Here is a 17843-nt window from a genome sequence, read left to right on the forward strand (position 1 = left end):
TCAGAATAAGGACTACGATGGCATTAAATTTTCTAATCACTTGATTTTAAGATTGGATTATCCTGGATTATCCAAGTAAACTCATTATAATTACAAGGGCACTTAACAATGGAAGAGGGAATCAGAGTACAGAACCAGGGAGATGGCAGTGTAAGAGGATTTGGCCGGACATTGCTGACTGAAATTAAAGCGAGGGGCCATAAGCCAAGAAAAAAGAATGACTTCTCAGGGACAGGAAAGGCAAGGAAACAGTTTCACCCCAAAAGTTCCCAGAAAGAAATGCGGCACTCTGACACCTTGGTTTTTTTTTGTTTTTTTGGTTTTTTGGTTTTTTGTTTTTTTTCTGAACCCTCAGCGCATGGAAGTTCCCAGGTTAGGAGTTGAGTTGGAGATACAGCTGCCAGCTTACACCACAGCCACAACAATGGGGAATCCAAGCCACTTCTGGTACCTACACCACAGTTCACAGCAATGCCGGAAACTTAACCCACTGCTCAGGGCCAGGGATCAAACCCTAGTCCTCATGGATACTAGTCGGGTTCATTACCACTGAGCCACAGTGGGAACTCCTGATACCTTGATTTTAGCTTAATAAGATTCATATCTGAATGTATTGTTTAAAGTCACTATACTGTGCTAGTTTGTTGGACCACCGATAAGAAATTACTGCACAAACACAAATTTAAGAAATATTAATTTATTCAATGAAGTTGTTTAAGATTATAACCACACATGTTTAGATTTAAATGTTTATGTAGGGAGTTCCTGCTGCAGCGCACGGAAACGAATCCGACTAGGAACCAAGAGGTTGCAGGTTCAATCCCTGGCCTCACTCAGTGGGTTAAGGATCCTGTGTCGCCGTGAGCTGTGGTGTAGGTCGCAGACGCAGCTCAGATCTGGCATTGCTATGGCTGTGGTGTAGGCTGGTAGCTGTAGTTCCTATTAGACCCCTGGGAACCTCCATATGCCTCAGGTGCAGCCCTAAAAAGAAAAAAAAAAAAAGTTTAAATATAAAAATTGCTATAAGTAAATCATTCCAAGATATTGCAAACTCACATAATTTTGAAATTGTTCTAATTTTAACAGCAGCAATTTAGCTTTTTTTTTAGCTTTTTTTTTTTTTTTTTTTTTTGCTATTGTCTGAAGTGTCTGTTTTCAACACCAGAAGGTCTAATTTCATGGAGCAGCACTTTTTTCAGTCATTATGGTATTATTACTACTTCTAATTATAATACTACTACAAAATCTTGTCTTCTTCATATGTATAGGAAAAATTTTACTTCGTAATGTCCATTAATAACTTCATGAATTGTAAGTCCCCTAAAATATTTATTGTAGCTATTGCATTTGTTTACACAAAAATGTTAATAGGGAGTTCCTGTCGTGGCGCAGTGGTTAACGAATCTGACTAGGAACCATGAGGTTGCGAGTTTGATCTCTGACCTTGCTCAGTGGGTTAAGGATCTGGCATTGTCATGAGTTGTGGTGTAGGTAGCAGACGTGGCTCAGATCTGTCGTTGCTGTGGCTCTGGAGTAGGCCAGTGGCTACAGCTCCGATTCGACCCCTAGCCTGGGAACCTCCATATGCCACAGGAGTGGCTCTAGAAAAGGCAAAAAGAAAAAAAATGTTAATATACCTGGTTTTAATAATAGTCTCATTTTATAAGTAAGGAACAGAGGCTGTGAAAAACCAAATTATTTACCTGGCAGAACTCACATTTCAGCCAATGTCTTCTGAAGCAATTCTTTCAAAGATGTCTAGATAGAATTTAAAACTACTGCACAATTACGGATTTCTCACACTTTAGGAGGTGCTTTCACATGACTTAACTCTCCCAGGACTAGGCCACCTCCCTTTCCTTTGTGAGTGGGGCCAAGTATCGAACGTGCAGTCTTCATGGATACTAGTCAGGTTCTTTACCCTTGAGCCACAAGGTAACACCATTGGTGCATTTCTTATTCGCCTTTCATGCCGTGTCCTGCGTGATCCAAAAAGAAAGGCTTAATTAGGCAGGAGATGAAGCTCTGTATCCCAAAGGCCTGTGAGCTGCACTCAATTTCATTTCTCCTGTCTCCTGAAATAAATGCCTTACTTACTTGGAAGAATTGGTGATAAACCTGAGATTGCATTCCTTGAGAGTAAACAAAACATCATAATGATCAACATGCCTGCTACTTTTAAGAAGTAAGCAAAAGCTTTAAATGACGAAAGGCTTCACATCATGCATATTAATCAATGTGCAGTCAGGAAAACAGAAAACCATTGGCCATTTTTACAAAGATTAAGTTACACAGCTCTTGGAATAAAGAGCAAAACCCAAGTAGAATTGTTCCAAAAACTGAAGAAAACAGGAACCAAATGTAGTATTCAAAGGACACACAAAAAAAGGCAGTTAAATAGAATCACTAAGTTTAAAGGGAAGGCCTGAAAGAGGTAAAGCTCAGAATTCTGGGGACAGAGCGAAGACAGGGAGGGTAGAATCCTGGGGGGGTGGGGGGGGAGAGAAGCTAGGAGCTGAAAACAATTGCTGCTACCAAGCCCTAGACCACCACTGAAATAAGGAAAGTTCTCTCTAATCCCACCCATTTGGCCTGTCCAGTTTTCCTGAGAGTCATTTACGCACTGACCTCCTTAGAATACGAAAAGGTCTGGAAAACAGTGAAGACAGAAAAACACACCTTTTTTAAACTGAGAACAAGGGGCTCTTTATCTGGAATCATCTGAAGAGAAAGCACAGGAGATTCAGGGACAAATTATGCCCAGACAGGAAACGATCACAGCTCTTTAAATGAAAATGTAAGTGGCTCTGAAAAGAGCCTTTGGGTTTGACGGTGCCTTTAAGCACATCTACTTGGAGCTGGTGTACTTGGTGACAGCCTTGGTGCCCTCGGACACGGCGTGCTTGGCCAACTCCCCGGGCAGCAGCAGGCGCACGGCCGTCTGGATCTCCCGGGACGTGATGGTCGAGCGCTTGTTGTAATGCGCCAGCCGCGAGGCCTCGCCGGCGATGCGCTCGAAGATGTCGTTGACAAACGAGTTCATGATGCCCATGGCCTTGGACGAGATGCCGGTGTCGGGGTGGACCTGCTTCAGCACCTTGTACACGTACACCGAGTAGCTCTCCTTGCGGCTGCGCTTGCGCTTCTTGCCATCTTTCTTCTGCGCCTTGGTCACGGCTTTCTTGGAGCCCTTCTTCGGGGCTGGAGCGGATTTCGCTGGTTCAGGCATTTTAACACAACTGCAGAACCACACTAAACAGAGATTCTTAAGTGTCTGCTTGCGTTTAGAGTCTCTCTTTTTATAGGCGGTCTATGCAAATTAGGTATTATAGAATATCCAGTTCTGATTTGATAATATATTGGTGACGAGATTATGTAAATTTACTTGCATCACATCGCCTTTCTTATTGGTTGGCTAGTAACAAGATGACTTTAACCAATCCTACCTCTCAACTGACAATTCCATCCAGCACTATAAGTGTCCTCTTGTTGGTCTTTACAGGTCATTTTTTATCTGCTTTTCCTGTGGCTTTTCTTTCTCTGCAAATATCCAGAATGTCTGGACGAGGCAAGCAAGGCGGAAAAGCTCGCGCTAAAGCTAAGACTCGCTCTTCTAGGGCTGGTCTCCAGTTTCCAGTGGGCCGAGTGCATCGCCTGCTCCGAAAAGGCAACTATTCCGAGCGGGTTGGCGCTGGTGCTCCGGTGTATTTAGCGGCGGTGCTGGAGTATCTGACCGCTGAGATCCTGGAGCTGGCGGGCAACGCGGCACGAGACAACAAGAAGACCCGCATCATCCCGCGCCACCTGCAGTTGGCCATCCGCAACGACGAAGAGCTCAACAAGCTGTTGGGTCGTGTAACCATCGCTCAGGGCGGCGTCCTGCCCAACATCCAGGCGGTGCTGCTGCCCAAGAAGACCGAGAGCCACCATAAGGCCAAGGGCAAGTGATTTGACAGGGACCTGAGTTTCCGGAAGTGCTTTCAAACCCAAAGGCTCTTTTCAGAGCCCCCTACCATTTCAAAAAAAGAGCTAGTAACATTTGTTAAAAGAAAAAAAAAAAAAGATAGTTTTTACTGGAACTAGGGTAGTAAATATCTAGGCCTTTAGAAAAATCTCGAAGGAGTAATTGGAGATCTGCATCATTTTGCAAAAAGTGTTAAATAGGTTAATGTCTAGTGGGATACACAATAATTGGCTACACAATTAAGACAATCCAGTAATCTGGCTTTGGTCAGTAAATCCTGAGCGTGGCTTACCTACAGAAGTATTTGGTGGTCTACATATTTGCCTGGCAAGCTACTTGGTTCATAAAGGGCAAGCATACCAAACGAAATGGCCAGACCTCTGGCGGCTCGTCCTAAACTGCCTTTTCTAACCCTGTGGCTTTTTCCTAACCCTGCAAGGAAGTTAGGCTCTCTGTTCCTGATAACTTTCTCAAAGTACCATGTGAAAGAACCAGAGCATTGAAAGGGCATCAGAAACTGCCTGGAGTTAACATGCTGGCTCATAACAGAGAGTGTGGATTGGATTCGTGGGTTTTCCATTGACAAACTGAGATTTGGGGCCAATTTCTAACCTGGTACAGTTTTGTCCTATATAAATTGGATGCTTTATTTTTTTTTTATTTATCTATTTATTTATTTAGACAGCAAAACCACCTAATGCCTCTAGGATCAGTGTAGTGACTGACATTTAGCAGTTCTTCAGTCCCCATTCTGGAAATTAAAGGCCCTTTTCAGAGCCACACACTTTTTATGGAAAGTTCTGGAACACTTACTGTGCAGTTTCCATGAAGTTTTCTCTGTACTAGCCAGTTAAAGTTAAAAATGGAAAGCTGCTCCCATCCTTGCCACAAAGAGGTGAATTTAGCCATGGCTCACATTTTATACACCAGGAAGTCTTAAAAAATTAATAAAGTTAGGGTTTTGCTCTCCCTTTTTACTGAAACAAAAGATGCTATATGTTTGTAAATGCACCTCAAGAATCCTTAATTCTGTGTCAGGACATAAACCAGAGTTTGTAGGCTATATGGATGACATAAAGTATATGTAAGTGGCAAAGGATCAAGACCATAATGCCTCATGTTGAGAGGTTTCTCGTGTATGTGCATGATGTATATACATTATTACATATACATGTATTCTCAAACTTTCTGTCAAAAAGTCTAGAATAAATCAAACATGAGAACAAAGGAGGAATAGCTAACCAATGACAGGGCAGGGAAGGCATTTTAAATTTTGCAGATGGCAGTATTAGTGAGAATTGTTTAGGTTATTTCTCTTCAGCAAAAATGCAATGAAAGAAGTACACTAAAATCAATACTACATGAAACTTTGTTAGGGACTCAATTTACAGTGGACCATAAACTTGAAATATGATTATATCATATATTCAATCTATAATGGAAATCTAATCATATTTCTCCAAAAAGCATTGTGAGAACCAATTAGATCACAAGAGACCTGGGAACAAGACTGATCTGCTTCTGTAAATAAGGTCAGAAACAGCACCAGCACTAAAATACCCTCCAGCCAGTTTTCCTTGCCATTACCTTCATGGCTTGCACTAAGCTGAATTAAATTATAAAATTTAGGTTATGGTTTCTATTGGATAGAGATAACATTCATCTCTAATGGACAAAAGTCACTGAAATTATCAAAATATCCTATGAGTTAACACCAAGATTCATGAATACTTCATAGATATTAGACTGATAAATAGTTAAACAGAAACACATGCCTCAAGAATATCTTAAAAACACTCAGTGGAGTTGCCACTGTTGCTCAGTGGGTTAAAATAAAATTCTTATCCAAGAGGTCATTAATCTTTGGAGTTATTTGTTCTACTGGACAGAAATTATTTGCATCTCTACCAAAGAAAACCCTACAAGTTAAGAAATATCACTGATGCCTTTAATCAACAGTAAATAGATGATCAAAATACATTCTCATAGAATTCTTATGATGCCTGTAACCTTGTATATTGGACATCACAGACCCTGTTTTGTTCCTTACTTCCAAGTCTCAGATAATTTTTCTCACACTAGATTGTTCAAATTCTGCTGCAAAAGATTAAGAACCCGAAATAGTATCCCTGAGGGTGCAGGTTCAAGCTCTGGCCTGTCTCAGTGGTTTAAGGGTCTCCCTTGCCCCCAAGCTACAGGGTAGGTAGCAGAAATGGCTGCAGCTCCAGCTTGACCCATGGCCCTAGGAATTTTCATATGCTGCAGGTGCAGCCCTAAAAATGCAAAAAAAATATATATATATATATATTTTGTATGTACATATATATATATATACACACACACATATATATATACACACATATATATATTTTACTGTAAATCCTTACCCCCCAAATACATATATATTTTTATTTATATAAAATATATTATATAGTGAGAGAGAATATATGGAAAAACATTCAAGATTTTTTTTTTCTTTTTCGGGCCATACATGCAGCATGGCATAAGAAACTCCCAAGCTAGGGTCACATCGGAGCTATAGCTGCCAGCCTGCACCACAGCCATAGAAACTTGGGAATCAAGCCATGTCTGCAACCTACACCACAGCTCATGATCTTTACCTCCTTTCCAGAAATGATAAATTGTTTTCTTCCTTCTTTTGAGAAAATGCATTTGTTCTTCTACTAAATGATTTTTCTTCTTGATAAAACTACTGAATCCACATTTTATCATACAGAAGCTTAGGCCCTTTCGGACTCTCACTGCTTTAATAATCAGTTTTGAAAGTTTTCTCTCAAAAAACCCACTTTTTTTTTGGAGTTCCCTGATGGCTCAGCAAGTTAAGGATCCAGCATTGTCACTGCTGTGATGTTGGGTTCCATCCCTGGTCTGGAAATGTCTGCATACCTTTGGCACAGGCAAACCCCACCACCACCATGAAAGAAAGAAAAAGAAACAAAGAAAAAGAAAGAAAGAAAGAAAGAGAGAGAGAGAGAGAGAGAGAGAGAAAGAGGAAGGAAGGAAGAAAGAAAGGAGAGAGGGAAGGAAGGGAGGGAGGAAGGAAGGAAGGAAGGAAGGAAGAAAGAAAGAAGAAAGAAATGCACTTTTGGAAAAAACTACCAGCATGTATTCTAAGGTAATCTCCATCTCCTGATATTCCGTCCGTAAAGAATTCGTAAAGAATTCTACGGTCACCAATTTTTCTGGAATTCATCTTTACTTATCTTGATAAGTAATGATTTATTTGACAAGCCTCCTTTGTTCTCTAATGTGATTTATGTATGTATGTATGTATGTATTTTTACAGTACTTCAGTCGAGTTGAGACCAGTCTCTATAGTTCAGTTTCCTAGAAATATAGTGAATGTCCACTGTATAGCAAGGCCAGATATAGAAACAGAGAGGAGAAAGGAAGAATCTTAGAGCAGTCCTGTGCAAAGAAAACAATGAAAGACACGCATATTAAAGGAAAATTTTCAGAAGCCACTTTTTTTTTTGTCTTTTTGCCATTTCTCAGGCCTACTCCGCAGCATATGGAGGTTCCCAGGCTAGGGGTCTAATCAGAGCTATAGCCGACAGCCTACGGCAGAGCCATAGCAACACAGGATCTGAGCCGCATCTGCAACCTACACAACAACTCACGGCAAGGCCAGATCCTTAACCCACTGAGCGAGGCCAGGGATCGAATCCCCAACCTCGTGGTTCCTAGTCGGATACGTTAACCACTGAGCCATGACAGGAACTCCAGAAGCCACATTTTTAAAAGGAAAAAGATGTGAGTGCTTAAGTACTATGTTGCATTTCACCCAAAACATCCAAGACATTTTCATTTCAACATGTAACAAATACAAAGACATTACTAATGCAATATTTTATATTCTTTTTTTCAACCAAAATTTTCCAAATTTGGTGTTATTTTATTCAATCTGATACTGATTTTTATTATAAATGATGTGTATTTAAATTTCATACACTTTATTGTTTAAAATTGAGTTCCCCTGCCCAGATTGTTCAAACGTACATAAAAATTCCCATTTAAATTTAAAATTATGAAAATTAAATAAAATTTAAAATTCAGCTCCTCCAAAGTTATTCCTGACTCCTTTATAAAACAATGTATCCTAGGGGGAACTGTGTTTGGAGTGTGGAGGTAGCAATGGAGACAACAGGTAAAAATGGGAGAATTATATAAATTTACGTCTAGTCATGTAAGTTTGGCACTGACTGTTTAAATTAAAATTTTTTCACAGTGATATGGTGATTATGAAAGCAACTGAATATAAACCCAGATTGCAAAATACCAGATTAGAAGATTTAAGGCTACTGGGGAGGGAGTTCCCCTTGCAGCTCAGCAGTAACAAACCCAACTAGTGTCCATGAGGATGCAGGTTCAATCCCTGGCCTCGATCAGTGTGTTAAGGGTCGAGGGTTGCCATGAGTTGTGGCGTAGTTCCCAGACACGGCTCGGATCCACGTGCCACGTGGCTGTAGCTGTGGCTGTGGCTGTGGCATAGGCCAGCAGCTACATCTCCAAATCAGCCCCTAGCTTGGGAACCTCCATAGGCCCACAGGTGTGGCCCTAAAAAAAAAGAAGTAAAAGAAAAATAATATTGGGGAGAATGTCAATCTGTAAAAGAATTTCCTCAGGTAATTACAGTAGTCCTCAACGACTGTGTTGAACATTGACCAAAAACGTACCTTTGACTTTCTTTTTTTATTTTAAATGATTTTCATTTTTTCCATTATAGCTGGTTTACAATGTTCTAACAATTTTCTACTGTACAGCGAGGCAACCCAGTCACACATACATATATATGTTCTTTTTCTCAAAATTATCATGCTCCATCATAAGTGACTATAGTTCCCAGTGCTATACAGAAGGATCCTGTTGATTTTCAAAACACCTTATGTTTTGTTTCCACAGGTCCATTCGCCAAAGAAGAAAGAAAAATTCCATTCTACAAATGAAAGAAATGGCATGAAAATGAAAAAACACCTGTCACAAAACAAGTTTTGGAGATCAGGAGGTGAAAGGTAGGGACTGAGGGCCCAAGCAGTGGAGGCATGCCTCACAGGACAGATACGCCAGTGGAAAAGCCTTGCTGCCCAATGGATTTCAGTAATTTCCTTGCTCCCTAAGACCAGCTTACCACCATAACTATTTCACCTTCATTTAAAGTGTTCAAAAATTATTCTCTATGAAAAGAGAAGCCAGGGATGCCTTTACATTTCAGATATGCATACAAAATACGAGGCAGGGTATAATAGTGATCATTGACTTGCCCACTGTGTGTAAGTATCCTAAAATTTCAAATTTGAAAAACAGATGTTGGCTTGATAAAGACAATTATTTCAGCCTCTTGAAAAACAACAGAATTTGTTAAATGCCCTTACACAGGACCTGTTAAAGTGAATTCAGGGGAGTTCCCATTGTGGCTCAGCAGAAATGAATTCCACTAGTATCCGTGAGGATGCAGGTTCGATTCCCGTCTTCAATGAGTGGGTTAAGGATCCAGTGTTGACGTGAGCTATGGTGTAGGTCACAGAAAAGTCTCAGACCCCGAGTTGCTGTGGCTGTGGTGTAGGTCAGCAGCTGTCACTCCGATTTGACCCTTAGCCTGGGAACTTCCATATGCCTAGAGAGCGGCCCTAAAAAAAGTCACAACAACAAAAAAAATCTTTAGTGTGAACATTCATTTTCACAACTATGTGACCCTAAACTCATATGCCCAATCATGAACAAGCACATACATTTGTAGTAGCTTCCTGGCTCCCAAATACCAAGTCCCTAAGCCATGACAGCAATTGATCACTCATTTTGCTTTTACCAGTACAAAAACTATCAAAACAGTAGCATAGAAAAACTATGCATTTCCTTCCATATCCTCTGTAGTCCCTGCACCTCTGCATGTTCTTATAACTGTTTTTTGTTTGTTTGTTTTCTTTTTTCTGTCTAAATGAATATAGAACCTAACATTGACTGAAGGTAGGGAATACAAAAAAAAGAATTATAAAAGAACAATGATTTAAAATGAGGATGTTCTGAGGTCCCACTGTGGCTCAGCAGGTTAAGAATCAGGCTTTGCCTCTGCAGAGGCTCCAGTCACTGCTGAGGGATGGGTCTGATCCCCTGCCCCCAAACAGTGGGTTATGATCCAGAGTTGCTTATGCTGTGGCGTAAATAGAAGCTGTGGCTTGGATTAAATCCCTGGCCCAATAAAGTCCACATGCTACAACTCCAGGAAAAAAAAAAAAAATTTTTTTTTGATTAAATAAAATGAGGGTTTCAGACTCTGCTTCAGAAGCATGTAGGGGTGATCATATCAGTTATATCCTGAAGGCAGTAAAAGTGGAAAAAAATTCCTTTTAATGAAAAGTTGGAAAATAACCTTTGAAACACTCTACCCCAGTACCCTACTAGTTGAAATTAAACTCTGGAGTTCCAACAAATACCCCAGGCCTAATCCAGTACATACTGGATTATAACTGTGTCCTTTGTAAAATATGGACAGCTATTTTACATGAGTTAATACTGGTAAAGCACATATAATTATATTGTCATACTATGGGTATTGTATTTAAAGCAAGGAACCCAAGTTCATAGATACCCACTATAAAATCTTTAATGTTAAGCTATTATTGGACAGTTATGAGTTACCAGTGTGGCTCAGCAGGTTAAGAATCCAAGTAGTATCCATGAGATGCTGGTTCGATGCCACTCACTTAGTGGCTTAAGGATCCCATGTTGCGGCAAGCTGCTGCAGAGGCTGCAGATGCAGCTCTGATCTAGCTTTGCTGTGGTTGTAGTATAGGCCAGCAGTTACAGATCCAATTCCACCCCAGTTTGGGAACTTCCATATGCTGCACATTTGGCCATAAAAAGAAAAAAAAAAAAAAGCAGAATACTAGAAGTTTCTAATAGTTCCTACCATATAAAATTATTTCAAATTCTTTGCTGCTCTAAAGAACAGAAATTCAGAAAACCTCACATACTTCGATACCATGTTCTGCACTTTAAAGAATGACTGAATGTAAAAATAAAATACATGAATTTTTAAAATGCTGGAAAATCTGGATATTTAGTTCTCAATAAACAAAATGAGTGGTTTTAAAAAGAGCATCTGAGGAGCTTTGGTACTTGGTCACAGCTTTGGGGCCCTGGGACACAGCCACCTGGGCGAACTCCAAAGGCAGCAGCAGGGATGTAACCTGGATCTCCCTGAACTTGATGGCCAAGCGCTTTTGTAATGCACCAGGTGCAAAGCCTTGCCCTCACATGCTCAAAGATGTTTGACAAACGAATTCATGATGCCCATGGCCTTAGTCCAGATGCCTGGGTCAGGGTGGACCTGCTTCAGTACTTTATAAACATAGACAGAATAGCTCTCCTTATGACCCTATTTGTATTTCTTACCATCTCTATTCTGACCTTTGGGAGCCCTTTGGGAAACCAGGTTCACTCAAGCAAAAAGAAATTGATAAACAAAGAAAATGAGGACAATAGGTACAGCGCAAGTATTTACAGTACATAAATCCAAATGAAGACTCACAAATCTAAATTTTCATTGGGGGCCAAAGTAGACCAATAGTAACTAGTATGTAAATTAGGATTTAAAATGGCTTTTTTTAATTGGATAAAAAGCCGAACACGTGCGGGGACTCTAATACATTGATTTACAATGCTGTTTCATTGCTATAATTTAACTCATTAAAAAAAAATCTATAAAGCCCTTAAGAAAAAATGGAAATCTTTGCATTTAGTACGAAAACTCAGGATATCCTATTATCTACCCCAGTCCAGTCCTGACCACAATGCTGCCAGGTTTCTTCTGACTTGCGCAGGACACCTCGGGTCTCGGAGAGAATCGCGAGAGGCCGGCCCACTGCAGTGTTGGAAAAATTCGGTCGCCGCCATCTTTTTCAGGGTTCCGCATTGCAAATATTTTCATAACAAATGTCACCATTGGAGCCGGACTGACATTTAAAATTCATTAGAGCCAAACAGCTAAATTCCTAGGTTTTGATATTTGATTTGTTCTTGATTTTTTTAATGTTTCCTTTTTTTTTTTAATTTTCGAGCGCCGAGGCTCACACACACACCCACCCCCCCCCCACACACACACACAACCCTTGCTTGGCGCCTGCTAGTGACCACATCCCCGGATTCCGGTCTCACGGGAAGGCCCGCGGCCACTCCGCGAGGCAGAATGCGCCCAGGGCCTCTGGGAGGCACTCAGATTAAGTCAGCGCGTCCTTCATCCGCCACAGATTTCCAGTTTTGAATTAAAGCCGATATTAGAGATGCAAGGATTCCAGGATATTGAAATTTTGCTGCGTGTGCCCATGATGAAATACACAATTTTTTCCATCTTAACCGTATACCCCCGGAAGACCGCTACAGTGAACTGGGTGTTTACTGTAAATGTAGAAATAGTACTCATAAAATGCTTAGATGACGGATTTTTAAACGGGATAAAGACTAGGACTATGATCCGGATGAAAACGGGTTAATTACGCATAAAATGGCGGTTGTTTAAAGAGTAAAGAACTTTCGCTTCCAAACGCCATTTTATGTATCCAAACAGGAGAAAGTCCAAGAATAATATGACTAATGTGTTTATGGACCATCCTTGAATGTGTGAAGAATTGTCAATAAAACTCGAAAAGAGATTTTTGGTTTTTTAAAGAGGGCAGGGCTGCTAATGGAAATTAGCCAATCGGAAATCTATCGGGGCACTTCCGGAATTTAGCAGCCGATGACTAACAAGGATTGCCCACAATCCAATCAGAGTGATTCCGTCCTGTATAAATACAGGAGCAAACTCTTCGGACAAGCCTCTTTATTTAGCTGAAAAGTCATGGCTCGTACCAAGCAGACCGCTCGCAAGTCCACCGGCGGCAAGGCGCCGCGCAAGCAGCTGGCCACCAAGGCGGCACGCAAGAGCGCGCCCGCCACCGGCGGCGTGAAGAAGCCGCACCGCTACCGGCCCGGCACGGTGGCCCTGCGCGAGATCCGGCGCTACCAGAAGTCCACGGAGCTGCTGATCCGCAAGCTGCCGTTCCAGCGGCTGGTGCGCGAGATCGCGCAGGACTTCAAGACGGACCTGCGCTTCCAGAGCTCGGCCGTGATGGCGCTGCAGGAGGCGTGCGAGGCCTACCTGGTGGGGCTCTTCGAGGACACCAACCTGTGCGCCATCCACGCCAAGCGCGTCACCATCATGCCCAAGGACATCCAGCTGGCTCGCCGCATCCGCGGGGAGAGGGCGTAAATTGTTTTCTCTTTCCGACTTTAAACCCAAAGGCTCTTTTCAGAGCCAATTACCTGGTCTATGAAAGACGTTGTAATGCTTTAGAGTCATCGATAGAGGGCGAACTTGGCCCACTTCTGAGAAACCTTTCTGGAGCTTTTCGTGGAGTTAACCTCCATTAAAAAGAAAAAAAAAAAAAAAACTGTTCATTTAAAGTCTTAAGTTGTAGAAACTAGGTCCACGGTTTTACCTTGAACACCAGTTTGTCCTATTTTACGCAGTTCCGGTACATTTGGGTGTAGCTAAACCTTTGGTTTACACTATTGTGCTCTTGCTCAGCAGAACTGAGGCCAAGCTCGCTAGAAAAGGCCAGAACCTGTTGAGGCTGTACAGGGAATATATTGCCACCCCTAAAACGGAGCCAAGGTTTAGGTTATTAGCTGGAGCACTCAAAGGGGAGACTCCTGGCCGTGAGAGTTGCTAAGAACTTTGTGGCGGTCTTTGCCCAGGTCTAATCTGCAAGAGCAAAAGCAAACCCACAAGAGCTACTGAGTGAGTCTCTGTGAAAGAAAGGAAGAATGCAGGTTTCGTGAGCCTTTTTCGCTGTTTTTCCTAAATTCCCTATCTTAATCTCTAAATCAGATCTCATGAAAGTACCTCATATTTGTCACTAAAACATGAAAATCTGCTGGAACGAAGTTTGAGAGCTCTCGCAGAAAATACACTGTCTCCTCTTCTCATTCATACAAAACAGCAATATTATACTATTCTGTATTAAACAGATAACTCCTTCCCATGGAAGTAACAGATTCCTATTTCCAAACTGCTAGCTGAAGGGAAAGGAAATCACGAATTTTGTTCACAAACTGTACAAGCTGTTATTTGGAAATGTGGAAAAGTCGTTACTCATTAGGATACTGTTTGGAAGGATTTTATATCTATTCAAACTCCAGCAAATTTGAGTTTCAAGATGGGTGAGGGAACTTTAACTACAAAATTGAGAGGTTTCTGTTAATTTCTTCTTCAATGGGCTGTTTCTTCTTGAGCACTAAGGAAAAGTGGTGGTAAGTTTAACAGAAACAAGGCTATAAATAAGTACGGGACCATTGTAATTCCTAGGGGTTTTATAGAAGAAATCTTTGTTTTTAGAAGTCTGACAGACATTGAGATTCAGGACCTGGGGAGTCTGTGTCCACATATGAAAAAAAAAAAAGCTCAATTATTCATAATTCCAATAATGGAGTGTTAGATATTTGTAGTATTAGATTTTTTATTCTTGTTGCATATATGAATAATTTATTTCACTTTATTACTGAATAGTATTCTATTGCATGGCTGCACCAGGATTTGTTTCTTTCTTCACCCACTGATGGGCATCAGGTTGTTCCCAGTTTATGGTGGTTACAAATAAAGCGGTGATGAACATTTATGTATAAATCTCTGTGTGGACATATGTTTCTCTTGGGTAAATAGAAGTGGAATGACTTGGTTGTATGTCATGTGAATGTTCAGTTTTCAAAGAAACTGCCTAACTTCATTTTTCTGATTTCAGATTCTGATTGTTTGATACTAGCAGATAGAAATGCCTTTTTTTTTTTTTTCAGTTTGCTAGTATGTAGAAATACAACTGATTTTGCATTGTATCATATGGCTTTCTTATACTCATTTATTCCGTAATGTTTTGGTAGATTCCTTAGGGTTTCTAAGGAAATGATTGTACGTCTGCAAATAGAGACAGCCTCTCAATTTGTATGCCTTTTATTTATTTTTTCCTTCCTGATTGCCCTGTCTAGGATCTCCACTATGTTACGGAATGATAAGGGTAAGAATGATCATTCTAATAATTTTTTTCCTGGTGTTCGTATCAAGTTATGGTGGTCTCATTGTTTGGGTTGGAAGGAATGCTCTCCTCCTACTTTTGGGGAGAGTTTCTATAGAACTGGTTCATTTTTAAATGTTTTGTAGAATTCACCAGAGAAGCCATCTGCGCCTGAAATGTTCCTTGTAGGATGTTTTAATGTTATACACGCATTTTTTTCTAATAACTATAGGAACATTCAACTTATCTATTTATACTTTAGTAAGATTCAGTAGTTCAAGTCATTCAAGGAAATTGCCCATTTTATCTTAATTATCAAAATATTTGGCATACAGTTGTTCATAAAATTACTTTATTAATCTCTTAATGCCTATAGAATCAGTAATGAGGTCCTATTTCTCATTCATGATAATGGTAAAGTGTGTCTTCTCTTTTTTCCCTGATTAGTGTGACTAAAGGTTTGTCACTTTTCTTGTTCTTTGCAAATGTAGTATTAGATTTTTAAAAGGCATTCCATGTGAGAACATGGTTTCCCATATCCTGTGCTTTTTTGAGATTCTAGCACAGTAAGTTTTTTTATGTGTGTTTCTGTCTTACCAGATGATAAATGTCAAGATGAGGACCAAGAGGGGACGGAAAACATCTACTTACATGAATAAATCCACCAGAACATGTAGAAAAGTCCTTTGCCTAAAACCAATCCTCAGGAAATTATCTAGTCAAATTGGATTTTAAAATTAAAAATTACTGAACAAACAAGAATCACAATTCAGTGCATTCCTGATTACAGACATAAAGGATTGATAGAATTCTTGCAACTTTAGTACTACAGTTTTGCCAAGTAGAAATAATCAACATTTGTTGAGTCGTTGTATTGAATGGGCCCAAAGTCATGCATTAGTCTGTGAAGACTCCAAAATATAAAGCAAGTTGAATAGTTGTATACTAGTGTTATCTACTATACATAATTATTATCCTATTAGTACTGTACAGAGAAAGAAATTGAAACTAAGAAAATTTCAGATAATGAAGCAGAGCCAAACTTTTCCCCTTAGGTAGGCACTGCTATATTAAACATACTGGCATCAGGATGATCTTCATTAGTTATGCCTGAGGCATTTCCTTTGAAGAGCTGTCATAGGAATACTAACATCTTAATGCTTTCATATATGTTAAAGAAAATGGATTTTGAAAATGTACAGGGTCATATATGACTATGTTCTATTATACTATAATTATTACGGTGAATCACAGAAATAATCAATGCGCATCAATAAAAATATAACATTAACAGGTCCAATCAGAGCTGTAGCCACCGGCCTACACTACACCACAGCCACAGCAACGTGAGATCCTTAACCCGCTGAGCGAGGCCGGGGATCGAACCTTCAACCTCATGGTTCCTAGTCGGATTCGTTTTTCTAATTCTTTAGTGCCACACTTGCAACATATGAAAGTCCCAGACTATGGAGTTCCCGTCTTGGCTCAGTGGTTAATGAATCCAACTAGGAACCATAAGGTTTCAGGTTCGACCTCTGGCCTCACTCAGTGGGTTAAGGATCCGGTGTTGCCGTAAGTTTCGGTGTAGGTCGCAGATGCAGCTCAGATCCTGCGTTGCTGTGGTTCTGGCGTAGGCCGGCGGCTACAGTTCTGATTAGACCCCTAGCCTGGAAACCTCCACATACCACAAAAAGACCAAAAAAAAAAAAAAAAAAGGAAGTTCCCAGGCTAGGTATCAAATTGGAGGTGCAGCTGCCAGCCTACACCACAGTCACAGACAACAAAGGATCCAAGCTGCATCTTCAACCTACAACACAGCTCAGAGCAAGGCTGGATCTTTAACCCACTGATCTAGGCCAGGGATAGAACCTACCTCCTCATGTACACTAGTCAAGTTCGTTACCTGTGAGCCACAATGGGACCTTCAAAACTGGATTTTTTTTAATCAGGGGAATTTATTCATGGAGATGGAACTTGAGATAAATTGGAAAAATTCTCCCAGTTACAAAGGAGAGAAGGTATTACAGATGAATAAAGTCCAAAACAACAACAACAAAGGAATAGAAAGGTAACTTTGAGTTATTATTAGTGCTAATTAGTGTGAGTCGAAAGTATTATTATGAAAAAAGGCTATAAAGTTCTCACTGGAACCTAAGGCAATAGGGAGCTGATGACACATTTCATAAGACAATGAACAGAATGACCAGAATTTGAGAATTAGAAGCTGGAGAAACTGGTTAGGATACTAGCCAGGAAACAATGGACTCATCCCAGTTATGAGATGTTTAGGATAGAATGTGAAGAGAGAAAAGGTCCATTACCCGGACTTATTTAATCATCTACCTGATTTCGTGACTGAAGGCCTGAGTATTCAAGGCCTCCACACAGAGATATGAATTCAATCTGCCTCCTCCAGTTAAAAAAAGGCCAGGAGTTCCCGTCGTGGCACAGTGGTTAATGAATCCGACTAGGAACCATGAGGTTGTGGGTTCGGTCCCTGGCCTTGTTCAGTGGGTTAAGGATTTGGCATTGCCATGAGCTGTGGTGTAGGTTGCAGACGCGGCTCAGATCCCTCGTTGCTGTGGCTCTGGCACATGCCGTTGGCTACAGCTCTGATTAGACCCCTACCCTGGAAACCTCCATGTGCCGCAGGAGCAGCCCAAGAAATGGCAAAATGACAAAAAAATAAAAAATAAAGAAAAAAGGCAGTTGATTATTAAGTAGAAGGGAGAGAGTACCACCTTCTGGCTGCCGCTAGAATTACTTTTGGCTCCGATATATACCATATGCATAAATCCCCTCCTGCAGTTAAG

The 17843-nt window shown here is 40.6% G+C and overlaps 3 protein-coding genes across 3 annotated transcripts in view; 1 reads left to right on the forward strand and 2 right to left on the reverse strand.

Annotated features, from left to right (window-relative positions):
* LOC125136314 (histone H4) overlaps positions 1 to 17843 on the reverse strand; it is a 41283-nt gene that overhangs the window by 9378 nt on the left and 14062 nt on the right. The gene's annotated exons all lie outside the window — the stretch shown is intronic.
* LOC125136310 (histone H2B type 1-C/E/F/G/I) lies at positions 2799 to 3261 on the reverse strand. The gene has a single exon (XM_047797033.1). It carries the CDS (start codon positions 3227 to 3229, stop codon positions 2849 to 2851), a length of 381 nt encoding a protein of 126 aa, XP_047652989.1. The 5' UTR covers positions 3230 to 3261; the 3' UTR covers positions 2799 to 2848.
* Positions 3489 to 4012, forward strand: LOC125136306 (histone H2A type 1-B). Its single transcript, XM_047797027.1, has one exon. It carries the CDS (start codon positions 3556 to 3558, stop codon positions 3946 to 3948), a length of 393 nt encoding a protein of 130 aa, XP_047652983.1. The 5' UTR covers positions 3489 to 3555; the 3' UTR covers positions 3949 to 4012.

This window comes from Phacochoerus africanus, chromosome 9 (assembly GCF_016906955.1).
Source record: "Phacochoerus africanus isolate WHEZ1 chromosome 9, ROS_Pafr_v1, whole genome shotgun sequence".
Lineage (NCBI taxonomy): Eukaryota > Metazoa > Chordata > Mammalia > Artiodactyla > Suidae > Phacochoerus > Phacochoerus africanus.